This window comes from Cyprinus carpio, chromosome B5, assembly GCF_018340385.1.
Source record: "Cyprinus carpio isolate SPL01 chromosome B5, ASM1834038v1, whole genome shotgun sequence".
Lineage (NCBI taxonomy): Eukaryota > Metazoa > Chordata > Actinopteri > Cypriniformes > Cyprinidae > Cyprinus > Cyprinus carpio.
The window spans coordinates 7,626,391-7,640,987 of NC_056601.1; the positions used below are offsets into that span (position 1 = coordinate 7,626,391).

The 14,597-nt window shown below is 36.7% G+C and overlaps 2 protein-coding genes across 2 annotated transcripts; one reads left to right on the forward strand and one right to left on the reverse strand.

The window, feature by feature from the left end:
- The first annotated feature begins 956 nt into the window (after positions 1-956).
- dpp7 (dipeptidyl-peptidase 7) lies at positions 957-7,042 on the forward strand. The gene is made up of 13 exons (XM_042724021.1): positions 957-1,292; positions 1,443-1,587; positions 1,683-1,822; positions 1,969-2,132; positions 3,167-3,302; positions 3,422-3,503; positions 3,613-3,779; positions 4,058-4,118; positions 4,228-4,346; positions 4,998-5,154; positions 5,318-5,382; positions 5,542-5,612; positions 5,711-7,042. Exons 1-13 carry the CDS (start codon positions 1,197-1,199, stop codon positions 5,811-5,813), a joined length of 1,506 nt encoding a protein of 501 aa, XP_042579955.1. The 5' UTR covers positions 957-1,196; the 3' UTR covers positions 5,814-7,042.
- LOC109052759 (endoplasmic reticulum mannosyl-oligosaccharide 1,2-alpha-mannosidase-like) lies at positions 5,815-14,150 on the reverse strand. Its single transcript, XM_042724020.1, has 14 exons — positions 13,767-14,150; positions 12,792-12,932; positions 12,535-12,643; positions 12,154-12,251; positions 11,863-12,011; positions 11,624-11,715; positions 11,268-11,447; positions 10,729-10,877; positions 10,450-10,638; positions 10,154-10,344; positions 9,845-9,965; positions 9,557-9,751; positions 9,333-9,464; positions 5,815-8,022 (listed from the first exon to the last, which is right to left on the reverse strand). The coding sequence occupies exons 2-14, from the start codon at positions 12,888-12,890 to the stop codon at positions 7,816-7,818; spliced, it is 1,911 nt and encodes a 636-aa protein (XP_042579954.1). The 5' UTR covers positions 12,891-12,932; positions 13,767-14,150; the 3' UTR covers positions 5,815-7,815.
- Positions 14,151-14,597: the final 447 nt, after the last annotated feature.

Consider the following 14,597-nt stretch of genomic DNA (forward strand, 5'->3'; position numbering starts at 1 on the left):
ACACTAAGGACAGAAACTATAAAGGTTGTCTGGCCAAGAGTTACACCACCAGGAAGCATTTAGTTATTACCTGGCCTCTATTTTAATAGGGAAACAGTCACGAAAAAGCCTGGAGGGAGGAAATTCCAGCATTGCTATATTACTATTTTTTTACATAGCAAGTTTACAGCTTTAGATTTCTCCCAAATAAGGTTATAATTACATTTAATTTCACAGTATCTTAAAAACAAACAAACAAAAAGGGAAATTGAGATACATTGTGCTGTTTTGACACATTTGTCCAGATGTAGATATATTAATATATATGTGGACACATAATAAACTATCTGAGATACAAGTGAAATATCCAGGAGCGCAAATCTACTCTAATTCAACCTTCAAAGTTACTCATATGAACAGTAGATGGCGCTACAGATGTTTGGTAAACAAGCCATTAAGGGCTCCTCCGCCTATTTATAGGCCTAAATAAAAAAGCTGCAAACATCTATGGTTTGTCGTTTTGTTCTATTAGGCTACTATATGTGTTGCACACAGAAATACTACACATTTTGAAGCCTACATATATGTGAAAAAAATTTATTGGCGAGAGAGCTGGTTACAGTCCAGGGAGGTTGAGCTCCTTCGACGTCCGACAGTGAAAATAATTTAGGTATTTTCTTGGATTTAGATTTGTTTTTTCCTTAAGGTATTTTGAAAAAAAAAAAAAAAAAAAAAAAAAAAAGTTATACATAAGTGAAGATGGTTTCTGTCTAAGCCCAACTTTTTCCAGTGGAAGAATGAGGAAAACTCTTACGTACATCGTAGAAATTACAAGAAATTATTTAAGTTGTTGTTATTATTATTATTTATTATTAATAATAATGATGATAATAATAATAATAGCCTGTCAGTTATTTTAAGTCATGAAGACTTTTACTTTGAAATGGTTCTTGACTTTTATTTTGAAACTATTGGCTAAATTATTGTTAAACTGTCTGCGAAGCTGCTCTTCATTGCTTAGACAACCTTTAACATAATAACGGTGTAAATCACGCACCGTACTCTTGACCCAACAGGGATAAGCGCTTCTCTGTAACGTTTATAGTCGACTCGTAAACAATGACACAGGTCACATGACAGCTCACATGATCACATGACAGTCAATGGCCCTGTGATTATTTCATGAAACTTTGCTAGATTCCAGGCTTCAAGGCTTGATGTGTAGGGTCTTTGTGAGGATGGCTGCACATGGGCTTTTCCTGGGATTCATGTTGCTGATCTTTGCTGGAAAAACCGAGACACGTTTATCTGTGGCAAGTTCTGTTCTTCAGTTTTCCTATATTTGTCTGCTGATTTATGACATTTCCTTGCTAACGAAATGTTTCATTTGTTTTCTTACAAATCTTTCTGTTCGTATTTCAGATTGTTCTTTTGTCTTCTTTGGGATGGTTTCTTTTTTTTAGAAAGAAAAGCTCAATAATGAGGTCACTCCATCTCACAGAGACCTTGCTCCTGATTTCAAGGAAAAGTATTTTAAACAAATTTTAGACCACTTCAATTACAACAGCCTTGGCAATGGCACATATGATCAGCGCTACCTTATTACAGGTGATTATAATCTACCACACTATCATCTGGTAGAACTTTTATTGTCTTTTTAAATTATATCCATACTGAGTGAGTGCATTGTGTGTTTATTGTAGATCAGTACTGGAAGAAAGGCAATGGACCTATTTTCTTCTACACTGGTAATGAAGGGGACATATGGGAGTTTGCACAGAATTCAGGGTTCATCACAGAGCTGGCAGCAGTGCAGGGAGCCCTGGTCATATTTGCTGAGCATGTAAGATTTTCATGTAACTGTTAAATCATATGATCATGGAGGAAGTTAGACAAGCTGGGACAGTTGACTCAGTATTCGATGTCAGGTTTATGCAGTCATACAGTCTATAACGGTCCACTGATCTTAAGCTTTGCTTTAAATTCTAGAGGTATTATGGAAAATCGCTTCCATTTGGGAAGGATTCATTTAATATCCCTAAGGTTGGGCTGTTGACAGTGGAGCAGGCCCTGGCTGACTATGCGGTCATGATCACAGAGCTGAAGAAGGAACTGGAAGCTCAGAAATGTCCCGTCATCGTCTTTGGTGGAAGGTGGGTTCTCAGTGTGCTTTTTATTTTGTTGAGAAACTTATCTTCTGAAAGACTTACTGTGTGTGTGTGTGTGTGTGTGTGTGTGTGTGTGTGTATGCATGTGTGTGTGTGTGTGTGTATATATATATACATACACGCACACATGTATATACCCATACTGGTTACATAATATTATTTTATTATTATGAGGCTAAACAAAAAGAATAATAACAATAATAAAAAACAAAAACTATCTGTACTGTACATTGTACTGTACACTGCATTAATTTGATTAAAAAAATGGTAAAATTGTGAAATATTACTGCAATTTAACATTTTAACATAACATTTTCTGTTTAATATATTTTAAAATGTAAAATCCTGTGATGGCAAAGCTCCAGTTACTGCCATTACTCTAGTTTTTAATGTCACATGATCTTTAAAAAAATCATTGTAATATTCTCCTTTGGTGCTTAGTTTTTATTGGGGCCCAAATATTAATAATGGTTACTTGGTTCTGTTGGAAAAAGTTTTTGCTGCTTAATATTTTTGTGGACACCATGATGCATTATTTGAATACAAAGTTCAAAAGAACAGCATTTATATGAAATGTAAATCTATTGTGACATTAAATATTTTTTACTCTTACTTTGGATCAATGTAATGCATCTTTGCTAAATAAACTATTTTCTTTTTGTATTATTATTTCTTTTCCCAAAATGTTTCAACATTAGTTTACCATGTTTCCACAAAAATAAAAAATAAGTAAAAACTGTTTTCAACACTGATAATAAGAAATGTTAATTGAGGAACAACTCAGCATATTAGACAGATTTCTGAAGGATCATGTGACACTGAATACTGGAGTAATGGCTGCTGAAAATTCAGTTTTACCATCACAGGAATATATAATAAAAAAAATATGTATGTATATATATATATATATATATATATATATATATATATATATATATATATATATATATATATGTATGTATATATATAAAATCATTATTCTAACTAGTAGTGTATGCTATGTGTGTTTTTTTTTTCAGCTATGGAGGAATGTTAAGTGTTTACATGAGAATAAGGTATCCGAATATTGTGACTGGGGCGTTAGCCGCTAGTGCTCCCATCCTGTCCACCGCAGGTCTTGGAGACTCTAGACAGTTTTTCCAGGATGTTACCGCTGTATGTTCATGTTTAATCCCTTTCTTTTGTTTTAAAGCATGCATTTAAAATGTAATACTTTTTGTACATAAAAGTGTTTATGATTTTTGTATTAGCATAATATTGATTTGCTTATTCAGGATTTTGAGAAGTTTAAGCCTGCCTGCAGAGATGCAGTGCAAGGAGCTTTCCAGAAGCTCAACACTTTGGCACAACAGAAAGGTATCCATTGCCATTCACTCAGAATGGATAACCGTGTTCAGTCTGTGCATGCTTTTGTTCTTAAAAATGCATTTCATTCTCCATGTTTTCCCATTTATACTTTATTTAGACTACAGACGCATCCAGTCTGCCTTCTTCCTGTGTAAAACTCCCTCCACCCCAAAGGACATTCACCAGCTGAACGGATTCTTACGTAATGCCTTCACCATGATGGCCATGTTAGATTATCCCTACAGCACTCATTTCATGGGCAGCATGCCAGCCTTCCCTGTGAAGGTATTGGACTTGTCACTAGCATGAATTTTCAGACAACCCAATCACCAAATGGAAAGGGGATAGCATAAAAAAAAAGCTTGCCACTGAAATACTTCAGTGCATAATGCAAAACCTAATGGTGTTAATCAAATGTTTTCCTGATGCATATAGCAAATGAAACCATTCCAGCCCATCTGGTTCCTTTTAAAATTGCTTAGCAGTGCAGTTCCTGCAGTCGGAACTGAACCGATGTGATTGTGTGTCTTAAAGATAAATCGCAGTGCTTTTTACTTTTACAGGTGGCGTGTGAAACCATGCTGAATGGCACTGATCTCATGTCGGCACTCCGAGATACTGTTGGTAAATGACAGCAGCTTTGCACAGATTTCATTTTCTTTTTCTTTTTTAAATCCCTCTGGTACTGGCAAGGCTCAAAAGGCTTCTGCATTAATTTTGTGCCACCCCACAGGCATTGTGTATAATTCCACTGGCCAGCTCACATGTTATGACCTCTACAGTCTCTATGTGGAGTGTGCCGACCCCACCGGCTGTGGCCTTGGCTTTGACAGCTATGCATGGGATTACCAGGTACCTTGATTAGTTCTCTCTAAACCCTGGATATTAGATTTTAACACAAGTCTTTAGATGACCTCATTTTGTAGGCCAACACAGAAGTTTGCGTCACCCTGGTTCCAATATGATTTTTCCTTTGGCTTTTGGATTATTGCAGGAAAAAAAAAAAAACCTCCAACAAAAGTTTTATTCTTACACAAATTGTTCATCAAGATAAACTTTAAGTGAACATTTGATTTTTGAAGCCTAAATACAATCATCACGAGTAAAAATCTATAAACAAACAACATGGTCGCAATATGAATCCAACCGGAATAGATTGCAAGAGCATGTGATGATGTATAATATTCCTGAAAACCTCTTAGCTAATTGTTAGCAACCACCTTTTCCAAGACATTATATTTTTCAGTTAACCACATTATCTATGGCAAATAACCAAAAAGACCATTGACTTCAGGACGATGGAACCAGAAATTCTAAATCGTCTCCAGGTTCCAAAGTTCTTCAGTCCAAATACTTGACACTATGATTTTTAGAAATTCATCTTGAATTACTGCTGTAAGGAAATTTATTTTAAAGTTTAATCTGATGTATTAGGGTCATTATAGTATGAATAGAATTTTCTTTCACTTGTAATTGTATATAGAAAATGTATTTGTTTTTTAGGCCTGCACTGAGATCGAGATGTGTTATGAGAGTAACAATGTGACAGACATGTTCCCGCCTATGACATTCACCGAGCAGCAGAGAGAACAGTATTGCTCCAAGAGATGGGGGGTGGTGCCACGTCCAGGGTGGCTGAAGACCCAGTTCTGGGGCGACGGTAAGCTATATCTAAAAAACAGTGCTTTTTTAAAAAATTTTTTAAGGTTTTAGCTTATGATTATACATCAGGTTCTGCTTGTCTTTGGTCCTTTTAATATTCTTTGGATGTTCGCAATAAAATGGGAGCTCAGTGTTGCATCCATTTGAATTTTGTCTTCTAGATCTCTCCACCGCAAGCAATATCATATTTTCCAATGGTGATCTTGATCCTTGGGCTAATGGAGGGGTAAGACAGTTTTACTTTAAAACTTTTTTTTTTTTCCTTGCTAAAAATTGATCTGAATAATTAACTTTAGTAATTCCATTGTTATTGGTTGCTGTTGAGGTTTATGAAAAAGTGTTTTGTCGTGCTTCTCTGTGAAATGATGGAATTATTTTCACTTGAATCAGGAAGACACTCAGTCCATCACTGATTGCAATCAACATACCAGAGGGAGCTCATCATCTGGATTTGAGGTGCACATTTTCAGAACTTGCGTGTGAAATGAAGACAATAAAATGCATATTATTTGGCTTTGTCATCTGACCATTCTTCCGTTTTTTTTTTTACTCAGGGAGTCCAACCCTAACGATCCTGAGTCTGTGATTGTGGCTCGGAAGGAGGAGTCTGAAATCATTGCTCAGTGGGTGCAGGCAGCAATGAAGGAGTCATCATGAGTTCATTTTATGTACAATTTATTATTAACATTGTAAAATATTGATTAAATCCATTTATTTTGCCACAGAAATGGACATTAAAAAGGTACATTCAAGAAATGTCAATGTCAATAAAAAGAAAGAAAAAAAATGTACAAATTCACTCTTATGTTTCATTACAAGGAATATGTACAGCTGTACAACATTACTTGTCTCATCACTCCTGTTTCACAATATTTTTTGAAGTTCATCTTTGGTGTATGAATGATTCAAAATTATGTTGATTTGTCAGTATGCATGAGGGATCTAATATTTCAAGACATTTGCACAAACAATTAAGAGCGAGACATGAAAAGCCCTTCATTTTAAATCTGTGAGATACACAAGCTCAACTGAGTTTAGCTGTCTTCAGTTTCTCACGCGATGAGAGAAAATAAAAACCAGAAATAGAATACAGATAGCAAGTTGATTTAACACTTCCACACTGTATTATAAATGAGCACAAAAGTATTTATTCACATAAAACAAATTGTAGATAGCTTCACAACAGGAATGAGATGTTTAAAATAGACTGAATTCTCATAAAAACTTGATTCTCTGGATTGAAAATAGACAACATTTGTCATTGCTTTGTATGTAAAGGCACACGCGGAACAGAACACCTCACTACACCACGACAAACGAGAAACCGGTTAATGCTCAGCCCTTAATGAACATCTACTGTGGCTTTAATGTATATACTACCTAAAAAAATGGATATTCATATAAGATTCTGCACAGTGAGATGTAATGTACAACCAAGCTTTTCAAATACAATGCACATAGTACATCTGTAATCTGTGTAAACAGCAAGAATATTCTCTAATGGTTAAAAAAGTATTTGATTTAAGCTCAGGCCCACTAACTGATGGGTAGTAAGTAGTGAAAAATGAATAGCAAAGCTCAACTTTTCTTCCTGCAAGAAAACACTTGGAAATTTCAAGAATTTTAAAGTTCTAAGAAAACCACCCCAAGAAAACAAAATCCAATTTTTCATATTTTACAAAATCTACCAATACCATGAAGTTCTTCATCGTACACAGAAAAATACTACTGACACAATCACATCTGATGTAGGTCCCCTGAAAGAGTGAAAACTGCTATAATATAAACCCTTAAAAACATTGTGCTTATCTTATCGTTGTATTAAAATACATAATTTTGACTGCAATCACAACAAGTGGGACCAAATTGATTAAAAAAAACAAAAACAAAAAAAACAACAACCAGCAACTAAATAATAATTATAATGGTCCACCTGCTAGTGAGTTTTAACGTCAAAAGAACACATTTTATAAAAAAATAAACCCTCTAACTAACACCAAGCTCAAAAAAAGTAAATTTCTCCTATTCACAGGAATGACATTTTACAGCAAGGTTGGGGTTATAAACTCAAAATAAAAGAAATATTTGAAATAATTAATAAAAACACAAACATTGGCCCTTGCATTTACTTGATCACGAGATAAGATAAAATCATACAATGCTGTCTGATAACTATACTGAATGTTTCAAATGTTCGTATAGGTGATATAAGCTTTGGAAAACAAATAAAACTTATGATGTAAAGATTTTTTTTTTTACAAAGCTAAATAGACCATCAGATGATGGTGAGACTCCCTAAATCCCCACAACACAAACAACAGTAATTCTTTCATTATAAGAAAACACACCATAAAGTGCTTGCAGTCCCCATAAGGTTTCACAGTATGAACATTTTTGTCCGTGTGCTTGGGCTGAGAAGACTGCACATACTGATTGAATGGGATAATTTTAGCAACCTAGCTGATCGACAGCATAACAATAGCATAAATAGAGTAAAAAATTCACAAACTCTTACTAGTACTATTACTAGTTGCTGTCATGGCTGTTTTCATTTTTTTTTTTAGTTCCTAGTGTAGAAAAAGATGGCAGTTTGGATATCAAATGTGTTCATGGCCCTGAGAGAGGTGTGTTTGGTTATGCACGTGTGCTTGTGGGTCCTTTACTCTGATTGTGGCCATATGGGCAGAGGATGGGCCTCAGTGTTGAAGATGTACTTGTCTAAGCTGATAAGGTTGGGGTCATTGGAAAACAGCAGGTAGAAGTACTTGAGTGTCTCACCCAGGAAGAAGCTCTCCATCTTGTCTCGAGGGTTGGGATTGGCTGGGTCACGGACATTGTTTATGGACGTATAACCTCCGGTGGGAACCTGTGGGGAGAGGAACATGCGAGTCTGTACTGAAGCGTGTTTGGTAACATTCTTGTAAACTCTTGATATGAACAGAAGGCTAAATGTGAAGTTCAGAATAGCAGAGAGAGAAAGTGCAAGTACATTTGGAAATGGAGCGAAGCAATGTTTGAATAAACCAGGAAATATGAGAAGTCATGTAGCCACGTATCTGACACATGAAAATCAGATGCGAGTCAACGATATCATGAGTCTCATTCTGAGAGAGCAACAAAGTTTGGCTTTGGCCCAGAATGTAAAACAATCTTGAGAGACAGTCATGAGGCTTACATTTTTCTTACAATATGCTTGCATTCAATTCCATAATTTCTGACCAGTGATGAATGGATAAGGATTTTTACTTCACTTCACTTTTAACTAACTTTAGAGATCACATTCATACGATACGAGTATTAGTGAAAGAAACACTTTACAACTGAGCACAACTAGACAAAAATCAGCTGAATTCAACTTTTCCATGTCCTTTTAATATTTTATTAATTTAAAAGAAAGTTTCATGCCTGAAAAAAAGAAAAATTGGTAAGATTTCTAAAATGTTTGTGACAGAAAACACAAAAGTTTCTTATGCTCACCAAGGCTACATTTATTTGATCAAAAGTACAGTAAAAACAGTAATATTTTGGCATTTTCTTAACATTTAAAATAGCTGTTTTTTTATTTTGTTTTATTTTATAATGTAACTTATTCCTATGATGCAACACTGAATTTTCAGCAGACATTACTCCAGTCTTCAGTGTCACATGATCATTCTATTATGCCAATATGTGCTTAGGAATGTCAATTAATTTCAATGTTAAAAACAGTTGAGCTGTTTAATATTTTTTTGAAAACCATAATACATTTGTTTTATTATCAATAAAAAAGTTTGAAAGAACAGTATGTATTTGAAATACCTTTTGTAACATTAGAAATGTATTTACTGTTACTTTTGATTAATAATTCTTTGCTAAATAAAATTATTAAATCAAATTTAATAAAAAAAAAAAGTACTGATCTCAAAACTTTTGAACAGTAGTATAAATAAACTATTAAGCAATGGGACTGTGGACAACATTATCTGAAAATCATGCAAAAGCACAAACTTCAAAAATCCACCAGACACAGTACACCATCTGAAAACTCTTTTCAAGACACAATAATTGGCTATGCACTCATTTGATTCTCATACCATTTAGAATGGAAAACATGTAAAACATGTACCTTCCACAGATTTGCATGTTCTAAAAGATTTCAAGGTGACAGTGGAACCATTTCATCACTCTCTCACATACCCTTGTGTACTTATTGAAGTTCTGTAGGATCTCCCAGCCCCACTGCTGGTACTTCTTATCCTTAGTGAATCTGTACATGTAGAAGAGGCTCTCTACAGTCTCTGGCCGCAGAAGGTTGTGTCGGTCTGCAATCTGTAGGACATTAGGAGATCACAAAGTTGATTTAATTTCACAAACAAACGCCTGTTTCACAGCTGCTACCTGAAAGCTCTTCCTGAGCTCACCTTTACTTCTACATCCTGTGTGCTGCCCTCATGCATGTTGAAATGAGCTATCTCCGGGCTCAGACCTGTCTCCATCTGGGCGTACATCTGGTAGCAAGTCTCCATCAGCTGTTTTGCCAGCTCCATGTGATCCGCAGGAAGGCCGAAATGTGCCCCCAGCGCAAGTGTGCCAGGCAGAAAACAAACCAAGTGGTCCTGAAAGAAACATGAAAGGAAGAAAAAAGGGCTGCATGAGCTATTTGATTGTGCTGGGACTGAGGGGTTGTTTTTCTTTGAGAACAAGCATACCATTTTGGGACTGAAGTAGCCATGGGACAGCTCTCCTACAAATGTAAGGCCGGAAGGAGTAGACTTCTTCAGGAGGTTCTTCTTCACGCCCTCCACAGCCAGCAGGTAGTCATCCAGCAATCTGAAAAAAATAAATAAAAATGGGAGCACATAAATCTTTGAACCTGAACCTGTATATACATATATTTAGTTTAATTTTAACAGTCACCCATTTTTGATTTAGTATTAGCACTACAGGCTGTCATCATACCACAGCTAAAATTTTGGTATTTACTCTCTCAAGTTCAAACATTTAGAGACTCTACTCACTCGTTCTCGGCCTTGCCTCCTTGTATCCACTGCTTCAGCAGGTACTCATAGTAGCTGTCAGCCCTGGCACCCAGTGTGTAAATGCCCTGATGGGTGAACAGCCCGTTGTTGGTATTGATAAACATCGGCACTAACCCGTCTTGCTTTCCATCCAATTTGTGCACCTGCTTCATCACCTCCATTACAGCCAGCTACAGAAAGAAACTGAAGAAAAGTAACCACCTGTTCCTATGAGAACAGAATTGCTTAAATGAGTGTTCGGGGCTTAACTGAGAAAGACTGTCCGTTGTCTTGACCTTATATTTGGGGTCTCCGGTAAGTCGACTGAGCTCTCTGAATTCTAGCTGAATGCTAGTGACCTCAGCTACAGTACTGTCTGAAGTCCACTGCGGAGGATGAGCCGTCCCCTTCCCAATATTCACATCCGAATAGGGGATTTTTGAAGCAGTGTTGAAGGCAGGCATCAGTCTGGAGCCAATATCTTTCTATAAAAGAGTCACGTGATAAAATCACCAGAAAATAAAGAAAAACTTTGCAGACTCCAGCCCTTTCATCAGCATGCCCTTCTTACTCACAGCTTTCTCCAGGAACAAGGAGTCTCCGGTCAGATGGTAAGTACTAAGAAGGCCACCCAGTATACGAATGGTGCTCTCGAACAGATTAACATCCACGTTCTTATCAAAGGAGAGCGCTCTGGCCACCCACTCCCTGGCCTCTGCAAACTCTGTCAACAAGATTTATGTAAATCAGGTAAACCACATTACACACCATAAAAAAAAGGCAGATAATTTTTTTGTTACAAATTTTTTTTCTTAACATGAAGACATATCACTATTATTAAGTAATCCTCTCAGAAAAGTGTGAAAATGGTGGTTCTGTGCTGCTATAATTGCTCTGTTTTGTTGAAGCTCTCAACCAGCCTTACACAGAAAGGCTGTGAGTTTAGGGCTGATCCACCAATGGATAAATATATCAACTATATATTACACTTTTTCTAAAAAATTAAATAGATTTGGAAGTTATATAATTTCTTGTGACTTGGACTGGATTTTTTTCCCACAAGAAAAGTCCTTGTTGGACTCTGTAATGTATTTTCTCTAGCAAACTAAATTACCCTCTTTGAGACCCAAGATCCACATGGTGTCCAGAGCATCAATTAGGGTCAGCCCAAGTCCAAACCACTCTCCATGTGATTTAGAGATCGGTTTTAGCTCATCGTGACCCCAAGCAAAGTTCTTGTAACCCTTCCAGGCATGTCTAAAAGCTTCTCTCACAGCCTCCAGCCTGCTCTCAGCTGAAAGAAACAGAAACACAGGAAACAGCTGCTTTAGTGCAATCCATAAAAAGAAACAAATGCATTTGGCAGATTAGCTGCATAAACTGGGTTTATATTTAGAAAGTATTAATAGACTGAGCAACTGGCTCTATCGCGTTCAATATCAAAGGAGTGTAGCTGACAAAATAACAAACCATGTGCTAATGAAGCTGGGTCATCTTGGATTTCTGTGTCTTTGGTGTCAGTATCAGATGCCTGTTCTTCTTCTATCACAGCTCCACGCCAACTACACACATGTGAGAAATAAATAATAATAATAAACAAATCATATGATCATGCAGTCCTCTATCCCAGCCAAGCTCATCATCACACAAAATACACATGCTTTTGTATTTATAAGGTATTTCACTACAGTTGACATTAAACAACAAACCTAATGATTGGCTTTCCTTCTTCAGATCCTTTATTTGCATTATTCAAGTCCAGTCTCTGATTTTCTACTCCCAACAGACCTGAAACATTTGTTTTGGTTTGCAAACGGTTCTGCAAGACAGGCAATCCACGTCTACGGTAGTCCTTTTTCTGTTTTTCAGAAGAAAACATACGTTACTGCCACGAACCTCAAATAGCAGCAAAAAGCACAGCCTGTAACCTTGAGTTATCAGGTTACTCATAAAAAGAGGCCATCCAAACAGAAAGCAAGAAACAAATAGGTCAGACTAACCTCAGAGGGCGGCTCAGGAAGAATGGACTTGTACTCATTTTTCAGGTTGACAACAAATGGCTGTTTTCCATCGAACCCGTGCTCTCCTACCACACCATCTGAGAAACATAAACACAGAGAAGGTAAAATGAGTCTGAAGGCATGAATCTGTTTTCTAAACACGTTACTGATCTGATACCTAAAAGCTCACATTCAGATCTGCTTCATTCTAACCAACAACTGTTTCAACTGGATGTGCATCGGAAAAGCTCTATTCTACTTCCGTTACATCCCAACTTTAAAGGGGCCATATTATAATTTTTTTATGCATTACTCTCATTTTTTTTTTTTCAACAAGACAATTTGGAAGCTCATTTTCAATTGTTTTTTATAGCATCTCACCTCTCCAGTGCCCTATGAGAGTGGGAGATGTGGCAATTCCACAAACCAACAACAGCATGAGTGTAAACAGGATCAAGCTGCGCTGCAATCTGGACAGCTGTTTCCATTTCTGGAGATGAAGCCAAGATGATTGTATTATCACATTTTTGTAATCAAATATTAGGCAAAACAATCAGATTACCCTACTGATGGGCTTCGAAACTATTGGATAAAACCACAATGTTAAGAAACTAAAGATTGTTGACTATTAAACTCACCCTCCAGCAGGACTGCCGGTGCCACTGCTTGCTGTCGGTGTAGCTGCCACTTTCGCTGAGAGTCAGAGATACAAAATCCCTTCTTGACGGAGGCAGCATGATTCTCTCTCCAGACTGTTCATAAACTCAGTGGCCAGGTTTCTGTGTACAGAGAGAGAGAGAACAAACTTTGTATAAAAACCTACAGAGCTGCCTACCTGTACAACATCTCTGGGCTGACCATGATGTTCAAAAGTGCTGTCTAGTTCACTAGGCAGTTCACTAGGCGTTAAGACACAGTCAGTCCTGACAGTAGTTGCGTGGGCAGATGTCTGGCACATACAGTACTGACAACATAGATACACAGAGAAACGTTTTTTTTTTATGTTTTCAATTTTCAGTTTAAAGACGTCGACGGCATAAAGAAATGATGATGTATTTTGACTAACATAAAAATACATTTTAAAAGTTTATTTCACAGATTAAGTCTAAACCTGCTGTAATAATTGACATCAAAAGACAGATATCGTCCAACCAATCCAATTATCTAACTATATATCACGATTAAAAAAAAAAAAATCTAAACAAACAAGAATAACATTTAAATCGTTGACTGATTCATTATCCTACAACCACTTCGAATTGATTCATTCAAAAGAACCGATTCATAAGAGTCCCACTTCAGGCGCGAATAATTAGCTCAGGAAAAAACGTCTGAGGATTTTAGTACGGTGTCCCTCCAAAGCGGCAGAGAAAACGAATATGAAGAAAATAAATTGGCTTCGGTATATTGTACAAATTAAATAAAAGAATTGTTTCTTTTCAGAACCGGTTCTCGGTTGCCAACCCGATCGACCAAGTGTGTACTGTCAGACAACGGTTTCTCTCTGACTAAAACGGATTTATTTACATTATTAAATAACCCTTAAAACTATTTACATTTTATTTAGTACAAAAACCGACCAGTTTCTCCATTTAGTAAATAATAAAACTCACACTGGGTTACTTTTCTCTGACGTTTATGTTCACGCAGGATTAAGCGCAGAGATAGAACATCCCGGAGTACGTCGAGCGTCCAGCTGTGTGAAGCGGAGCTCTGATCGGCTCAGGATCTCACGACGATCCGAGGCATCACTGAAGGGCCTACAGCTCACCAGCGATCACACACGCTCACAAAAATCCCATTCGACTCTTCAACTGTGGCGAACACCATGCGACTTTCCAAGCGACGCGTCTGAAAATCTTGAAGGATTACATGTAGCATATTGCAGCCATTTTTCTCGGAACAGCTTTCATGCGACTTCCTGGAGACGAAGACAAGCCAGCTGTAAGGAGGCTTGTTGTACAGTACACTACACTAGCAACTTGTGGCTTTTTCAAATAATCCTCCAGAGGGCGCCATGTAGGCCACAATCGGACCAATCAAGAGAAACCTAAAAACTCATTGTTTGGTCCATCTGTTATTCACCACACAAGCCTACAGGTTTATACTACACAGTTCTGCACTGAAATGATAATTGGAGTATAATAAAAGAACGTGGTTGACAAAAACGCGCTTAGCCATTTTAAATATAATATTTTGTTTGTAAAAAAAAAAAAAAGAATTCTTTTATACTGCAAAGATGGATTAAATTGATCAGTCGATCAAAAGTGAGTTTTATATAGTTACATTGTTTGTTGCAATTATCCAGAAAAAAAAAACGTTTCACGGTTATTTCCACTAAAATATTGAGCACCACAATGTCAACAGTGATAAGAAATGTTTCTTGAGCACCAAAAAGCATATTAAAATTATTTCTGAAGGATTATATGATGCAGAAGTCTTAA

Bases quoted from the DNA above. Each gene is read 5' to 3' on its own strand.
- dpp7 (XM_042724021.1), top strand. From the start codon at position 1,197: ATGTGTAGGGTCTTTGTGAGGATGGCTGCACATGGGCTTTTCCTGGGA. The intron at 1,823-1,968 runs GTAAGATTTTCA...TTTAAATTCTAG, and splicing joins TGGTCATATTTGCTGAGCAT to AGGTATTATGGAAAATCGCT. The intron at 4,119-4,227 runs GTAAATGACAGC...GCCACCCCACAG, and splicing joins GGCACTCCGAGATACTGTTG to GCATTGTGTATAATTCCACT.
- LOC109052759 (XM_042724020.1), bottom strand. From the start codon at position 12,890: ATGCTGCCTCCGTCAAGAAGGGATTTTGTATCTCTGACTCTCAGCGAA. The intron at 12,252-12,534 runs GTGAGATGCTAT...TATGTTTCTCAG, and splicing joins TCTCATAGGGCACTGGAGAG to ATGGTGTGGTAGGAGAGCAC. The intron at 11,716-11,862 runs GTTTGTTGTTTA...ACATGTGTGTAG, and splicing joins GAAGGAAAGCCAATCATTAG to TTGGCGTGGAGCTGTGATAG.